Source organism: Danio aesculapii, chromosome 11, assembly GCF_903798145.1.
Source record: "Danio aesculapii chromosome 11, fDanAes4.1, whole genome shotgun sequence".
NCBI lineage: Eukaryota > Metazoa > Chordata > Actinopteri > Cypriniformes > Danionidae > Danio > Danio aesculapii.
This window is the reverse complement of record NC_079445.1, coordinates 17,057,561-17,073,310: the sequence shown is the minus strand read 5'-3', so window position 1 is coordinate 17,073,310 and position 15,750 is coordinate 17,057,561. Positions and strand designations below refer to the sequence as shown.

Genomic DNA, 15,750 nt, shown 5'->3' with positions numbered 1-15,750 from the left:
ACTCTCTTGTGTGTCTGGTTGCAGATAAGTGATTTGATTCATTGAGTTACAATAACTTGATGCTACTAATATTCTGTGGTGTTTTGTCTTGTAAGATGTTTTGTGGTGCTGTTAATTCCAAGACTTCAGGTCTCCAAAACGTCCCACTTGTCAGTCCTTTTAGGTGTTAAATATTCTCTAACATCGTGTTGAATCAGTTGTAATTCAGAATGAGTTAGATGTCTATTTCTGGTTGCTTATGAATGCTTATGCTATTCTGAATCAATGAGCAAAAGATGTATTTTGGCTTGACAGCAAAGGTTTATATTTTCTTCTGTTTGTATAATTGTGTTTTTGGGCTGCACTCTGAAAAATTCTGGGTTGTTGGAATTCAATGTTGGGTCCATTATGTCATATGTCTGAACTAAACTTAACTTAAACTCTGAAAACTGAACCAACTTCTATGTTAAGCTGCTTTTACACAATCTACATTGTTAAAGTGCCATAGAAAAAAAGATGAATTGAACTGAACTGAAACCCAACATTTGGGTTAAAAAGTGTCATTACAATGTAACTGAAAAAAAGGTTGGAATGTTTTCATATTTGACCAAACTTTGGGTTACAACATCCGAGCATTTTTAGAGTATATGAAGCAAGTGATTCTGTAGTGATCAGCTATGAGGAGTTTCACTGCATATATCTGTCTGTGTGTGTTACCAGCGTGACATCATGAATATTAATCATTGAAGAATTATTAGCCCCCCTTTGAATTTTTTTTTTCATTTTTAAATATTTCCCAAATTATGTCTAACAGAGCAAGGAAATTTTCACAGTATGTCTGATAATATTTTTTCTTCTGGAGAAAGTCTTATTTGTTTTATTTCGGCAAGAATAAAAGCAGTTTTAGATTTTTTTTAATCCATTTTAAGGTCAAAATTATTAGCCCCTTTAAGCTATATATTTTTTTTAAAGTCTACAGAACAAACCATCATTATACAATAACTTGCCTAATTACCCTAACCTGCCTAGTTAACCTAATTAACCTAGTTAAGCCTTTAAATGTCACTTTAAGCTGTATTGAAGTGTCTTGACAAACATCTAGTAAAATATTATTTACTGTCATCATGGCAAAGATAAAATAAATCAGTTATTAGAAATAAGTTATTAAAACTATTATGTTTAGAAATGTGTTGAAAAAAATCTTCTCTCTGTTAAACCGAAGTTGGAAAAAAAATTAACAGTGGGTCTTATAATTCAGGGGGGCTAATAATTCTGACTTCAACTGTATGTATATATATATATATATATATATATATATATATATATATATATATATATATATATATAAATATATATAAGATTGTTACTTTTAATTTTACTTGAGTAAACATTTCCGCAAGTATTTGTACTTTTACTCTACCGCACCTCTGGACGTGTGGTTGGTGTGATCACTGTTATGAAAGCTGTTCAGGCATCATAGTTTCGCTCAATGTTTGCAAATACCCTTTGCAAATGTGTTTGACACCTCCGGATGAGAATTAATCACCTGTTTACAATGGCTCCCACTTAATTGAAATTGACTACAGACTCACATTGCTGCAGCTAATCTAGTATCTAAATAAAACAATAATGATTAGGCCAATTAACAATTAATTTTTTGTTACACTATGTGTACATGATCATCACTAATCAAATTATTTGCCTTAATCTGAATAAGACAATTATTTGATTAAGGTGTTTACATGAGTTGATTTTTAAATGTTCCTTTTTGAATGATACATGTTATAGTACAAAAGGTACGTCCCAAATCGCATACGTATGCACTATTCTACGCCATTTTGTAATATAAATAGTGTAAGTAGTGTGTTCACACTGAAAACTCTAAAAATAATAAGTGCACTTTAATTACCTACATGATGCACTTATTTAACCAGTAAAATAACGTGTGGAATGTTGGACACTTCAAGCACTTGACAGCTGCAGCTTTGCTCACGTAGTGAAAGGTATGGAGCTTTCGGGCACTGATGTTGGATTACTTTATTTATTTTAGATTGTGCAAGCAAAATTCTCCTACGAAAGTAATTATACCGCCTCCTGATGGAGAATGCAGTTATACTCATGGCAGGTATTATTTGGTAGTTTAGTCATTTATTTCACTATATTGGCAACCATCGAACGTCATCAGGGTTTCCGCTTAGTAAAAAAACCATTAGTGTTTCATTTTCGACGACACTACATAAATATACTATGCTGTTTAGTGTGTAAGTGCATACGTACTGCATAAGTACATAGTGTATTGTGTGCCATTTGGAATGCAGCTATAGTTCGATTAGCATTGTTGCGTCATCGTTTGATGCTAGTTTCCTCTGGCGTTTTACACAACAACAGTTTGTGTTCTTCATGGCACCATAGGATTTTGGACATTTCATTTTCATTTTTTTTTCGACAAGTTCAACTGCAGTTAATTTCTCACACTATGTGAGCAAACAGATGACAGTGGATACACCTCTGCCATTTCATTCAATAACCTTTATTCATGCCCTCGCGACAAAGTCACTTCAAAGTCAAAGCACATCGTAATGTCCATTTCTTCCGCAATGCTCAGAATAGTTATCGCACCAAAAATGTGCTCTCTTGCTTGAAATCATTCTCATTTATTTGTCGTCAAATGCCTGACAATTGTCTTCAGACGGTTCCTGCAGATTTATCATGTAATGAATCCACTGTTCCAACACATCCCAAAGGTGCTTTACCAGATTAAGATGACTCTGGAGGTCATTTGAGTCTAATGAGCTCACTACAAATTTAGGAAACTAGGTTGAGGTGATGTGAATTGGAAGTAGTCAAGTTTGACCAAGTTGGACACACTGTGGTCATAAAGGGATGGACATGGTCAGCAGCAATACTTTAGAAAAGCTGTGGTGTTCAAATTATGCTGAACTGGCACTAAGGTGACCAGAGTATGCCAATAAAACATCCACTACACTGTTATCACCGCCAGCAGCCTAAACCGCTTGAACAGTGCAGCATGGATCCATGCTTTCCATGCTGTTTTTGCCAAATTCTAATCCCACTATACAAATGTCAGAACAAGAATTGGGACACGGACCTTCCTAAAAATCCTTCCTAAAATTTTGTCCAGTTTTTATCAGCTCATGTGTATTGTAACCTCAGTTTGTTGATACTTCTTCTGCTGCTGTAACTCAACTTCTATCTGAATACACGCCTATACCTTTAAATTGTGCACTATTTGAGGGAGGAGCCATTTGTAGTGTTGTCCAACACCATAGTGGACATTCTGAAGTGCACTCAATACATACCACAATGCACTGCAATAAATGAGCGTGCAACTGGTGTACACTCATGGGCTAGCCTCTAGCCCAACTCAAAATACTTTGTTTCACTATATAGACAGCTCACTAAGAGTCAAATAACTTTAATTTAATTAAATTTCATTCACTCCTTTAATTGGACTATATTAGTGGACTAATGTAGAGAATAGTGAATGAGGGTATGGGGGTAATATTGGATATGGCCAAAGTGTTTATTGTTCAAAATAGATTTTTGTACTCTAGCACTACCTGTCTCACTCTTTTGTCCAACTGCATGATCTAAACTAAACCAATTTCATTGTGGAGTGATGGGGAAAAATGACTTAATTGATCCCATTTGGTGAAAATAACTCCATAGGGATCTATAGTTTTGGTTCAAGAGCATCATCCAGCATAATCTCATGATGAAACGTAACTCTTTTAAATATTGTAATAAAAGTGACAAATTTGTACAATGCCAATTTTTTAACATCTGTATAAAATGTGTAAAAATAGAGTGGTTTTGAGTGAATGTATGACTAATAAATGAGACGCTATAATGTCACAATTGTAAAACTGTTATGCATTATGTTATGTTCCCTCAGCTTTTTGCCATCTTTGCTTTTGCAACATGTGGAGGTTACTCTGGGCAACTGCGGGTTAGTGTAGACTGCATCAACAAGTCTGACAGCAACCTCAGTATTGGCATCAACTTCGCTTACCCGTTCAGGTAAGGCTAATTTAAAGCACTGCTGAAAATTCTCTGCAGAGAAGTATTATATGGGGAGAATTGTATCTTTATATTTTCTGTGTGTAGTAACGGTTACAAGTGCAAAAATACTCTTTTAGTCCATCTAATAAATTATATTTCTGCATCAAGCGCACGCTTCAACACAGCGTTCACGCGGTCGCATAGCCCTCACTGTGGCTGACGCAATCGCTGATGCGCACCTCTCAAAAAATTTAACTACAGGTCGCAATGACACATATCGCAAGCTCTGTGATTGGTCGGCTTGGGTTGCAATGACGAGTGTGAGTGGTGCTGAGAGCCATGAGTCCGATGGAGAGAGTGTTTACAAGTGTGGAGTCTCTTAAAGGAGCTCCACATGGAAACTGCTGTTTTGTGTTTACCTTATGATTAAAGATGTTGCACATCCACCGATTTTTGCCTCTGCATGAGCGAGTTGTAGCTACTTGTACATTAAGGTACATTCAGAAAAAGAAAAAAAAACCTGCACCCCTTCCCCCACAGTTTAAACACATGCACTATGGGTGAATTGGGACTGGGTTTCAGCTGCAACCCACTGCGTAAAACATATGCTGAAATAGTTGGCGGTTCATTCTTTTGTGGCGACCTCTAATATATCAGTGACTAAGCAGAAGGAAAATGAATAAAGTTGGAAAGGACAGCTATGTTCACTGATGTCAACATTTGCATGTATGTTTCATATCGATGCGATTTAGTTTAAAAATGCATATACTGAGTACATGTAAAATGGAAGGTTCAGTCTTCAAAAAATCCTGCAATGATTTGTGTTTTGTTTGTCAATGAATTCAGGGTAGAATGAAGTGAACAAAAGACAAACTTCTTAAATTACAAATAACATTCCTCCTATTTCCTAAATTTAAGATCAGAAAGAAGGTAACGCAAATGTTTTTTTTTTCCAAAACTTGGCACGACACAGTGTCTTCTGAGCATATTTATAATTTGGTTTCTGCATAAACTAACAATGGCATCTTTCGTTATTTATATACCTACTCCAGTGTGAATCAGTGGGTGGAGCTAAACAGGAAATGATGTAGAAGCAGGCATTAGATCTCTAGTGGAGGCAGAGTTTAGACACACTATTACAGATAAAGTGGCTTATTCACTACGTGTGATTTCAGTATAAGCTGGTTTTAGGCAGTTTTTTTTTTTTTTTATTACAAGGTAACATACAAGTTAATTTTATAGTACAATGGCATCTTATATGTAAAAAGATCAAGAGAATTTAGATTTTTTTGGATCATGACCCCATTAAGTGTTTAATCACATTTTCAGTTGACAGATTACCAGTTAGTTTTCCAATGTTTTATTGATTAGTGAAACCTAAGCAACCTAAAAACATATGTTCAGTTTCTCATAGCCAGTTTTATTCAGCAAGACATTCTTCCTGACAGACAGAAACAAATTCACTCATTTGTACTCGAGAAATAAACCAGAAAGCTGACACATATGCCAGAAACACATATTTGTATCCATTGTGGTAATATAAAGTCATCCACTATCGATTTAAAAAACAGAAGGCAACAGAGTGCTGTAATGAAGCGCCACTATAATTTAGTGTAGATTAATAATGTTTTTGATAGGCAGGAATTATTTCGCACTCACAAACATTCGCTGTAAAAAATGCTGGGTTCCACACAATCCCTTTATCTCGTCCTACTCAAATTGTTTAAGTAAACTTAATGTTTTTTATATAAATATAATTTTAAGTTGATTGACTATAAAAAATTTTGTTGTCCCTAAAAACCTCAAGAGCTGTGTTGTTTCAGCTTATTTTGAACTAGTTTTTTTGAGCAAGCTGCAAAAAAGTTTTGTGTTGTGTCCAAGTTGTTGCCCTGAAAGATCAACCACGCACACAAAATGTCCAGAACAATATGTGGAAGCCCTCAGGTTATGCTGAATGCTTGCAGCTTCAAGTTCATAGCTATCAAAGAAGGACAAGACAGAAACGGACACGAACTAAAAAAAACAGTAACCTTATAACAGGAATGTTATGCTAGCCTGATGCTGACAAAAAAAAGGATGTTGATTTTGTGCCTTATATGAAACAGGTTGAACCAAGTGGAATTTGATGTGCCGATGTGTGAGGGAAGGAGACAAGAGCGGCTTTACCTGATCGGAGACTTTTCCTCCTCGGCCGAGTTCTTCGTCACCATTGCTGTGTTTTCCTTTCTGTACTCTCTGCTGGCCACTGTGGTGTATATCTTCTTCCAGAACAAGTACCGCGAAAACAACCGCGGGCCTCTCATTGTAAGCACTGGTTTCATTTTAGACAACCCTATATCCTCAAATCTTTGTAGACTATCAAATATTTGCTATTAGAGATAAGACATGAGCTGAGGTCTTATCATTTATAAACCTTTGCATAAAAACCTTTCTAAAAGTGAATGTATGAACCAGAATTAATGTAAATGTATTTTTAATGATTATGGCTCATATAATGATTTAAATTGGTTCAAATAAGTCAATATTTAAGATAAATATGTTTACTTAGAGTTTACTTATCGCTGTTTACATTCTCTCATCAAGTTTGTTTTTTATAGATCATAGCCTTTGCATGGGTTTCCACCCCATTTTCTGCCTACGCCATGTTTATATATGAGACCCCTGGTGTGTTCACACTTGATACATTTGGTTCTGGTTTGCATAGCGTGCACACTGTTGTTTTTAACACTGAACTCATATAAACTAATGCTTTTATGATGTATAATTTGTGACTGAACTTATCAACCATCAAAAATAATGCTTCACTCTTAAGAATAAAGGTTACAAAATAGAGTTTTCACAGTGGTACCAACAAACAACCGTAAAATTCCCTTTTTTAGTCAACTGTTCACTGTTGATAAGCATTTTAAGCAACTGTTTTAGTCAAAAAATCATTTTAAGGATTTCAGTCCACTATAAATATCATTTTGTGTAAGTTAAATGAGAATTAAAGATTCTTCAAAACTTAAAAAATGTGTAAAAAGAAGGTTTGAGCATTCTGCCTTTTTTATGTTCAAATCTTGTGACATCATTTTGGTCCATGTAGAGGTGTGTGCTCCATGTTGTGTTCATATTTCAGACCGAGACCAATTTTTTTCAGTGGTCTAGGTCAGCTTATTTGGTTTAGATGTTTACACTATGTTGAAATAATCCAGACTAAAAAGGGAATTACACTTGGCAAGTGTGAAGACATCCTACAAAACCCATCCTGCAAGACCCACGTACTTCTACTTGGCATTCTGTAATTAATAAAGTAATAATTCATCCTTGCATGTAAACCATATTAATTTTGTTTAAAGAAACAGTTCACCTAAAAAAATCCAGTTCATCTAAAATTAATTTTATCTTCATGTCTAATTTACACTCACCAGCCACTTTATTAGGTACACCTGTTCAACTGTTCTTTATCGTAAATTTCAAATCAGCCAATCACATGGCAGCAACTCAATGCATTTAGGCTTGTAGACATGGTCAGGATGATCTGCTGCAGTTCAAACTGAGCATCAGAATGGGAAAGAAAGGTGATCTAAGTGACTTTGAACATGGCATGGTTGTTGGTGCCAGACAGGCTGGACTGAGTATTTTAGAAACTGCTGATCTACTGGGATTTTCAGACACAACCATCTCTAGGGTTTACAGAGAATGGCCCGGAAAAAAGAAAATGTCCAGTGAGTGGCAGTTCTGTAGGCACAAATGAGTGTATATAAAGTGAGTGTATTTAATAAAGTGAGTGTATTTTCACTTTAATGGGCTTTCTAGCCTATGGCCATCACTTGCTGCAAGTTAAATCCTTAGGGATATGTGACAGGATGGTCATTTTGTTCTTCAAAATAGTCCAAAGTGGCTACCATTGATTAGGGTTTTATTTTTTATTAATTTGTTTTTTAATTTAATTTACTAATTCCTTTTTTGCATGAAAGAATACTACTGTAGTGCTTGGCATAATAGTTTTAAAGAAAGATGAAATACTAGACAAAGCATGATTATTTGACAATAATTAAAAGGAGCAATTAGTAACATTTTTTAAGTGTTGGCAACCATTTACACTCGTTTTATGAATTACTAAGAATCACAATTTATCTAAAAATCTTTTCAACATGTTTTCCTGAAGACAGAGATCATCAACATCTTGGACAAATAAATTACATTTACATTTTGGTACATTTACATTTACATTACCTTCTTCAAAGTAGCATTGCAATGTGTATAGAAACACCTGTAACATGTATTTTTTATGTTCCTCAGGACTTCATTGTGACGGTGGTCTTCTCCTTTATGTGGCTAGTGAGTTCCTCTGCCTGGGCTAAAGGTCTTTCGGATGTGAAGGCGGCCACTGATCCGGATGAGGTGGTTCTGCTCGTGTCTGCTTGTAAAGTTCAGACCAACAAGTGCAGCTCATTGTATGGACCGCGATGGTCTGGCCTCAACACATCTGTGGTAAGAAATGAGAAATCAAGATTTTACGATTCTAGCCACATATATTAGCTGTATTTGTGGTTTTGAGTCCAAATATCAGAATAATTTTCAAGTCTGAATACAAGTGCATTCAGTTCAGTTAAAGTTGAAGTTCAAGTCCACCACTGCATTTAAGTCATTTAAAATCCTGTAACATTTGGTTAAGTAAAACTATATATATGCTATAAAAATAATAAACGTTAACTGAAATAAGTTATCATCCTAGTTTAAATAAACATTTCAGCCTTAATACATTATTTTAGTAATGTGAACAATGAACTGTTGTTTATTTTGTTGTTGTTTATTTTAATTGTTGTTTATTAACTATCAGCAATACTGTAACAAATGTGTTGTTTATTGTTAGTTAATGTTAATTAATTGGATGAATAATGTTATGCAGTGGACTTCGTTTACAAAAAAAAATAAAAAATAAAAAGGACAAAAAGACACAACAAATTAACTAATTAATTAGTAAACAAAATGAAGAAATTATTAAACAATTAATAAAAACCACAATAGTATTTTTATAATACTAAAAACTTTATTGTTTTTTTCATCTGTGTTTTATTTTGTATTTTCACCCACATTTTCATGTGTCCAAATAGTTTTACTGATTTTATTTTAGTTTAAGTCATTTTAATACATCAAGCTAACCTAAATAAAAAATAGAAATATTGACCTGGCACCTGGGGAATGTGAATTCATTTTGTTTCAATAAAGGTTTATTTTGACAAACTTTTATTTTTTTCAAAAAGGTTAATTAACAGATGTGTATTTGAATAAAAATTGCTTTAACATTAATATTGTAAATTAAGGATCAATAAATGCCAAAGTTTTCCATTTGTATTTAAAGGGCACCTATTTTACCCCTTTTTTAGGATTTAATATAAGTCTTTTGTGTCTCCAGAATGTGTCTGTAAAGTTTCAGCTCAAAACACTCATATGATTATTTATTATACCTTTTTCAAATCTGGGAAATTTGAGCTGTTGCCTGTGCCTTTAATTCAAATGAGCTGGTTCTCCTCGCCCACCATCCCACGTGCATGTCAGAGCCACAGAGATCTGTCTTTATTGCTCTGATGCATGTAGCCTTCACGTAGATAAACAGCACAGTGACAGACAATAATGAAGCAGATCTCGTATACTGTGGTAAAAACTTTCCCAACTGTTATTTGATATATTTGTTGTGAAGTTAATTCAAGCCTTTCTGCAATGATAAGTCACACACAATGTTGTTAAAGTTGCACACACACGTTTATCTTTGTACAATTTTTGCATGGCAAATGTGACAGGATACACGTTAATATCCACTGCTGTATGGACATCCGTTATGTTAATGTACAAAATAAACCTGATTTAACGTCCACAAATCGGAATAGAAGCGTCTTCTTTTATAATTGTACTGACACTATGCGGCTGTGGTGACGAATTACAGCGATTTTACTGTATTTATTACAAGCATGCACTGTTTTAAAAACATTTTGAACTTGTAAAACTTTTTCATGATGTGCAGATGATCACAGGGAGTTGAACAGATCTTTTAATCTCAGTTGCTTTGTGCACATCCGGTCTTGTCGATATGATTATACCCGTTACTACGAATACATGTTAATACGCATTTGTCAATCAATTCGTTGGGCGAGGAAACCGCACTCCTACGTCACGTTTTGGCCTCAAAATGAGAGGGATTTGCATCCTATTTTAACATCAGGAAATTCAAAAAAAAAGAGACTTACTGTGTTTTTTATTACCACAAAAAGACTGTGGACACACTATTCTTACACACAGCTCTGTCCAGACTGTTACAAAGTTGATTTTCATCAGGCACCCTTTAAATGCCTTTAGCATAGAGCTACGCTCATCTCTTGAATTAATCAAGGAATGTTATTTTCCCCCACAGGTATTTGGCTATCTGAACTTCGTGCTGTGGGCTGGAAACATCTGGTTTGTGTTTAAAGAGACCGGATGGCACAAGGGAGGTGTAGCGAGATATCCAGCCTCGTCCTCAGAAAAACAAACCACGGCCTTCAACCAGCAGGTCTACAACCAGGGCAGCTTTGATCAATCCGGAGCCGCTTTCACTGGAACAGGGGACTTCGCCCAGTCAGAGTACAGTCAGGTGGGCAATTATTCCTCAAGTGGGCCCATGTCCTACACCAACCAGTAACCCCATCGGCCTCATCACAATCCTCAAAACAGGGGACCTGTTTCTAAGGGCAAATTCGACATTGAGCACAACAGAAGGTGGAAGAGTTTAGTAAACAGATTTCTGATTCTATAGGTAAACCCAGACTTGTTTGTCCAGGATACTAATGTTTTTAAAAATGAATGACAGGGATCTTTTGATGTATTGTATGTTTTTATCATAACGTATTTGTGTTGTATCACTATGATTATGTATTTTTTAGAGCCCATTTGTGATCTAAGTAGTATTTATGCTTCATTTCGAACTTAATCAACTCTTTTGCACAACCTTATAATATTACATATCATCAAATGCTTCGTAGATGCTTTTAAAGTAACATGAATGAATTTGACTTCTTTAAATTTGATATAGGGCGGCCATAACTGATGTGAAGTTCGTTGAAAGGATTTATGCATTGATGAACAATGCACGCAATTTATTACATTATTATCAAAAAGTCACAAAGACTTTTTTGGGGGGGATAACATTCACAGTTGAATAGTCCACAATAAGAGCAGGAACATTAAAGGGTTAGTTCACATCAAAATTAAAATCATTTATTATTCCTCTCACTATTACAAAACCATAAGACTTTTGTTCATCTTCAGAATAGAAATGAAAAGGCTTTGGTCTCTCCATTAACACACCTCAAAAAGTCCAAAAAATAAATCCAGATAAATCAAGCAATCAAAAACTTATGTAAAATAGTTAAGGACTCATTTTCATGACTGCATTTTTAACTAAACAGATTTTTTATCCATTTTACACACAAATGCAAAAAACAACATTTGTAACATTTAAAATGGATTACAAAATGTTTCAAAATGAGTCCTGTATTGTCTTCAAGTGAACACACTTCAAAAACACAAAGGAAAAACCTTTTAGTTTTTAGTACGTCTCTGTCATGTAAACTTATCTTGTGCATTAATGAAAACATTAAAAGGTGAACTAACCCTTTCAGGAAGTATATAGGATCTGTTAATATCATGTTGACTTTTAAGTGTACTTGTCCTAATGGTGATCACCTATGCGATAAAAAGTGCCAGGGTTTTTTTAAACCAAATTTGTGAAAAACATGTGACCCTGGATGTTTTGCATTGGAAAATGGGAATCACCAAAAATACATTGGATGGGTGAAAAAATTTTTGCTTTTTTTATGCCAAAAATTATTAGAATATAAAGTAAAGATCATGTTCAGTGAAGGCATTCTGTAAATATATCAAAACTCAACTTGATTAGTGGCATGCATTGCTAAGCACTTCATTTAGACATGTTTAAAGGCAATTTCTTCAATATTTAGATTTGTTTTTTCACTATCACAATTCAGATTTCATATAATTGTATCTCGGGTGAACGTTGTCAAATCTAAACAAAACTTTACAAAGAATAAGGTAGTTTCAGATGATGGATAAAAAAATGACACATATGACTAGTTTTGTGGTCCAGGGTCACATATGAAACACAAAACATGGGTTAAATGGGACCACAAAATATGGGTTAAATATTTAAGTTAAAAATGTTATCTATATTTTAGAATTAATCTATGTTTACCTAGATTTGAGGTAAAAAAAAAATTACCCAGCGCTCTTCTTTAGAGTGTACAGCAGGTGATGGAGGTATTTGTAATTTACAGTATTTGACAGATTTCAGATTTCATTTGTCAGTATAGATGTTAGATTACTGTTTATCTGCTTGTTTTTGGATTTCTTCTCCACCTGAATAATGTCAAGCAAGTGGTTGTTGGTTTGGTGTTTGCACTTTTGTGTTTCTGCATTTATATGGCTCTTAAATGTTTGCACTGTATTGATGAACTGCATGAAGTCGTGCCATATTATTAACCCAGTTTGAGTTTGTACATAAATTCTCTCCTCACTATATCAGGGTCATGTGCAACCCAGACTCATTCTGAAACCGTACCACTATATACATTGTTGGAGAGAGCAAAATACGTCCCAGGAGGTATGTTTTTTTGCAGTTTTTCCACCAGAGGCCGCTGTGTATGCTTTCTCAGATCTTAAATTTCTCTTGGGAGTGCCTTTCACGCCTGCTGTTCTTGCGTAAATCCACCAGAGGTCGCTGTCGACTGACCGATCGATCCACTGACCCACCCTCCTCCTTTCCTAAACCCAACCAATAGTGTTTTCAAAAGCACCGATTGACCAGCCCACCCTCTTGCCTAAACTAAACCGACAATTTAAAAAATTTTAAAAAGCAATCCAGAAAAAGAAGAGCCCTCGCCTGAATTTTACCACGTTTTCAGGTTTTACCAAATTCTCACACTGTTATTTACTTGTTAATTTTAGTTTTTGGCTTCTATGCTTGTCTTACCCGATTTCTGGAACCGTTCTTTCCCGGACTCATACCCCATCGTCGTGGTTTTAGCAACGAAATGCTAAATGCGTATGTACTTCTGGCTACATAATTCGCAGTCTCAAGAAATATATGTAGGGGTAAGTTTTTAGAACGAGCTTATGTTGATCATATTGTCTATTCTGTGACCTTTATTATGATCACAAAGTGATTGAAATACAATCAACACATAATTTCTTTGCTTCCTATGTGTTCTCTTGCTTCTCGTCTGATCCTTTTTAAATGCATGAGGCTTTATTAACTACAAAGACTATAAAATCTTGTTCTGATTGCTGTTGCATTTCAATGTGACCGGGTTTCTGTCTTGATATATAATATGCATTTTCCATCAGTGGGTGTGAATGCTTTGATGCATTTTGTGTGAAGCCAATAAAGATATTGTACATTCCTCTAGGCTGAACTCATTGTGTTGATGAATCTTCAGTCCACTACAATGAATCAGCTGTTTCAGCAAACAATGCCGGAGTTGTGCAGAGGAATCTGATGACTGTCTGACTGCCATTAAGGTAAATAAGGCAGTAATCAGATCTGTTAATACGGAGCAGAAGGTGCAGCATACAAGACCTCACTTATGTAACATTTGTTATGATAGTTCTTGTTTTTTTTAAGCCAAATGTTTGGGTCTATGCAGAAACTGACATTCAAAAGTAAACCTATGTTGAGAAATATTCACATTTGTACTAAAACTGTAGATATTTATTGCTCATGTAAAAATATTCCATTTTATTTGCAAATCTTTTGGTAAATACAAATCTCGTGTTTATGTCTGGACATTTAAATTATTAAATTAAAAGTATATTAAATATATAATTCTTACATATATTGACTTAATCATTTAAATGTTTTAACTTATAAGCCCTCACAGGTCTTTTGTTTAACCCTCCTGTTGTGTTCCCGGTCAAAACTGACCGTTTCTACTCTTAAATTGCTCAAAAAGCATTCTTTAGTTGTGAACGATGTCTCAAACTAATGTTTAACATGAATTTATAGAATTAGAGATTAAATGGCTGTATTGAAAATACAAATAGGCACTGAAAAAGTATTACAAAATGAACATCTAATGTCATTGAGGTAATCACGTGGGAGAATTTGCACATTAGCACGACATGTGTACTCATAAAAGACATTGTTCAGTCTGAAATGTGTGTCTATGAGTTGGGGTAGTGTGTAAGGGGATGTTTTCTGTTTGATGGTTGAATATAGTCTGGATACCCATTCATTTCCTATGGTGGTCACTTTTGACCGGGAATCCACAGGTGTACCACGGTTGATTAAAATACTCAAAATTCTATGAAAAAGATGATTATCATGTTTATATGTTCAAGTGTATAGTGTGGAGGATATCATGAGGGCTTGAGGCAATGAAATGTAAAATGCAATATTTATGAGTGTTTAATATGTAAATCGGTCAGATCTGACCCGAACACAACAGGAAGGTAAAATAATATTTTCTTTAAGATGCTTTAATATAATATATTTTTGCATATTAAACTTTTCAATACCAAAGCCAAAACTAGAACTAATCTAAGAAAAAACTTAAGATCACAGTCCAAAAATGTGTTGTTTTTTAAGTTGCCGTAATTTGTTTAAATTTAAATGTATTATCTTTCTATTTCTACATTGTAAAAAAAAATGTATTGAACAATTAGTCAAGACAGAACATGTTTTTAATTTATTATACTAAACTAAGTATCATAAACTAAGTTAATCATAATTTTCTAACTTACAGAAGCTGTTTTAAGTCAGTTTTACATAATATAAGTTCAATAGACTCACAGGGCCCTATCATACACCCGGCGCAATTTGCCACAAGACCTGTTTGCCCCAACTTGTTGCTATTTTTTAGGCCAACGCAATCTTAGTTTTCCGCCACGTTGTTTAAATAGTAAATCCATTTGAGGCATTTTGTGGACTCATGGGTGTTCCGGTCTAGAAAGGAGGTGTGTTAAGGTGCATTGTTGGCACGTTGCTATTTTAACTAAAATAGACTGCCCAATAGACCAGCTGAAAGCAGGTTCAATGTCCAGCGCAGAGCGGGTTAGTTGTGCACCTCGCTTACACATTGCTTAAAACACGCAGGATGCACAACACTGCACAAATATCTTTATAAATTAAAAAGAATTAAAGGAATAAAATATTTTTCAAATTATTACTTCCTACATAAATATAAAAACCACTGCCTTCATGCCTTCTTCATCTCAGGGGGCTTTTTAAATTTATTAATGACAATTTGCTTTGGCATAATGTTATTATTATTAGTAGTAGTATTTATTATATGCATATTTATATTTGTTTTATTAAAAACAAGCTTAGATTTGCCCACCTGTCAGGTTTTGGACCATATGGGGCATAGCATGTGTATTTAGATATAACTCAGTTTTTTTGACCACACTTTGTTATTATTGTTCATTTATTCATTTGCTGGAAATTAGAACTGAATTTTGAAACAGTTTTAAAACAAATCTTTGCGCTTAACAAACTAAATTAATTATGTAGGCTAATGGATGTCTGTACATTTAACACCATTTCCTTATCCCCAAAAGAGAGAAAAAGAAAGTGAAAGTAAAGTTCGATTGGAGGAGGCTCATTCTTTATCCTCATGCTGCAGATGATCTGTTTAACTTTTTTCTCACTAGTGATGCAATTAGTTTTTCCACTTACAAAGTCCGCCATGTGAATAGCAACTGCGCCATGGCCTG

General features: G+C 34.6%; 1 protein-coding gene across 2 annotated transcripts in view; it reads left to right on the top strand.

The window, feature by feature from the left end:
- The window catches only part of synpra (synaptoporin a), a 38,426-nt gene extending 24,987 nt beyond the window's left edge, over positions 1-13,439 (top strand). For both annotated transcript variants that reach the window (XM_056468066.1, XM_056468067.1), the window contains 4 exons: positions 3,896-4,020; positions 6,108-6,306; positions 8,287-8,478; positions 10,397-13,439. In XM_056468066.1, the coding sequence (XP_056324041.1) occupies positions 3,896-4,020; positions 6,108-6,306; positions 8,287-8,478; positions 10,397-10,663 (783 nt within the window). In that variant the 3' untranslated portion in view covers positions 10,664-13,439. The remainder of the gene's footprint in view (positions 1-3,895; positions 4,021-6,107; positions 6,307-8,286; positions 8,479-10,396) is intronic.
- The last annotated feature ends 2,311 nt before the right edge of the window (positions 13,440-15,750 follow it).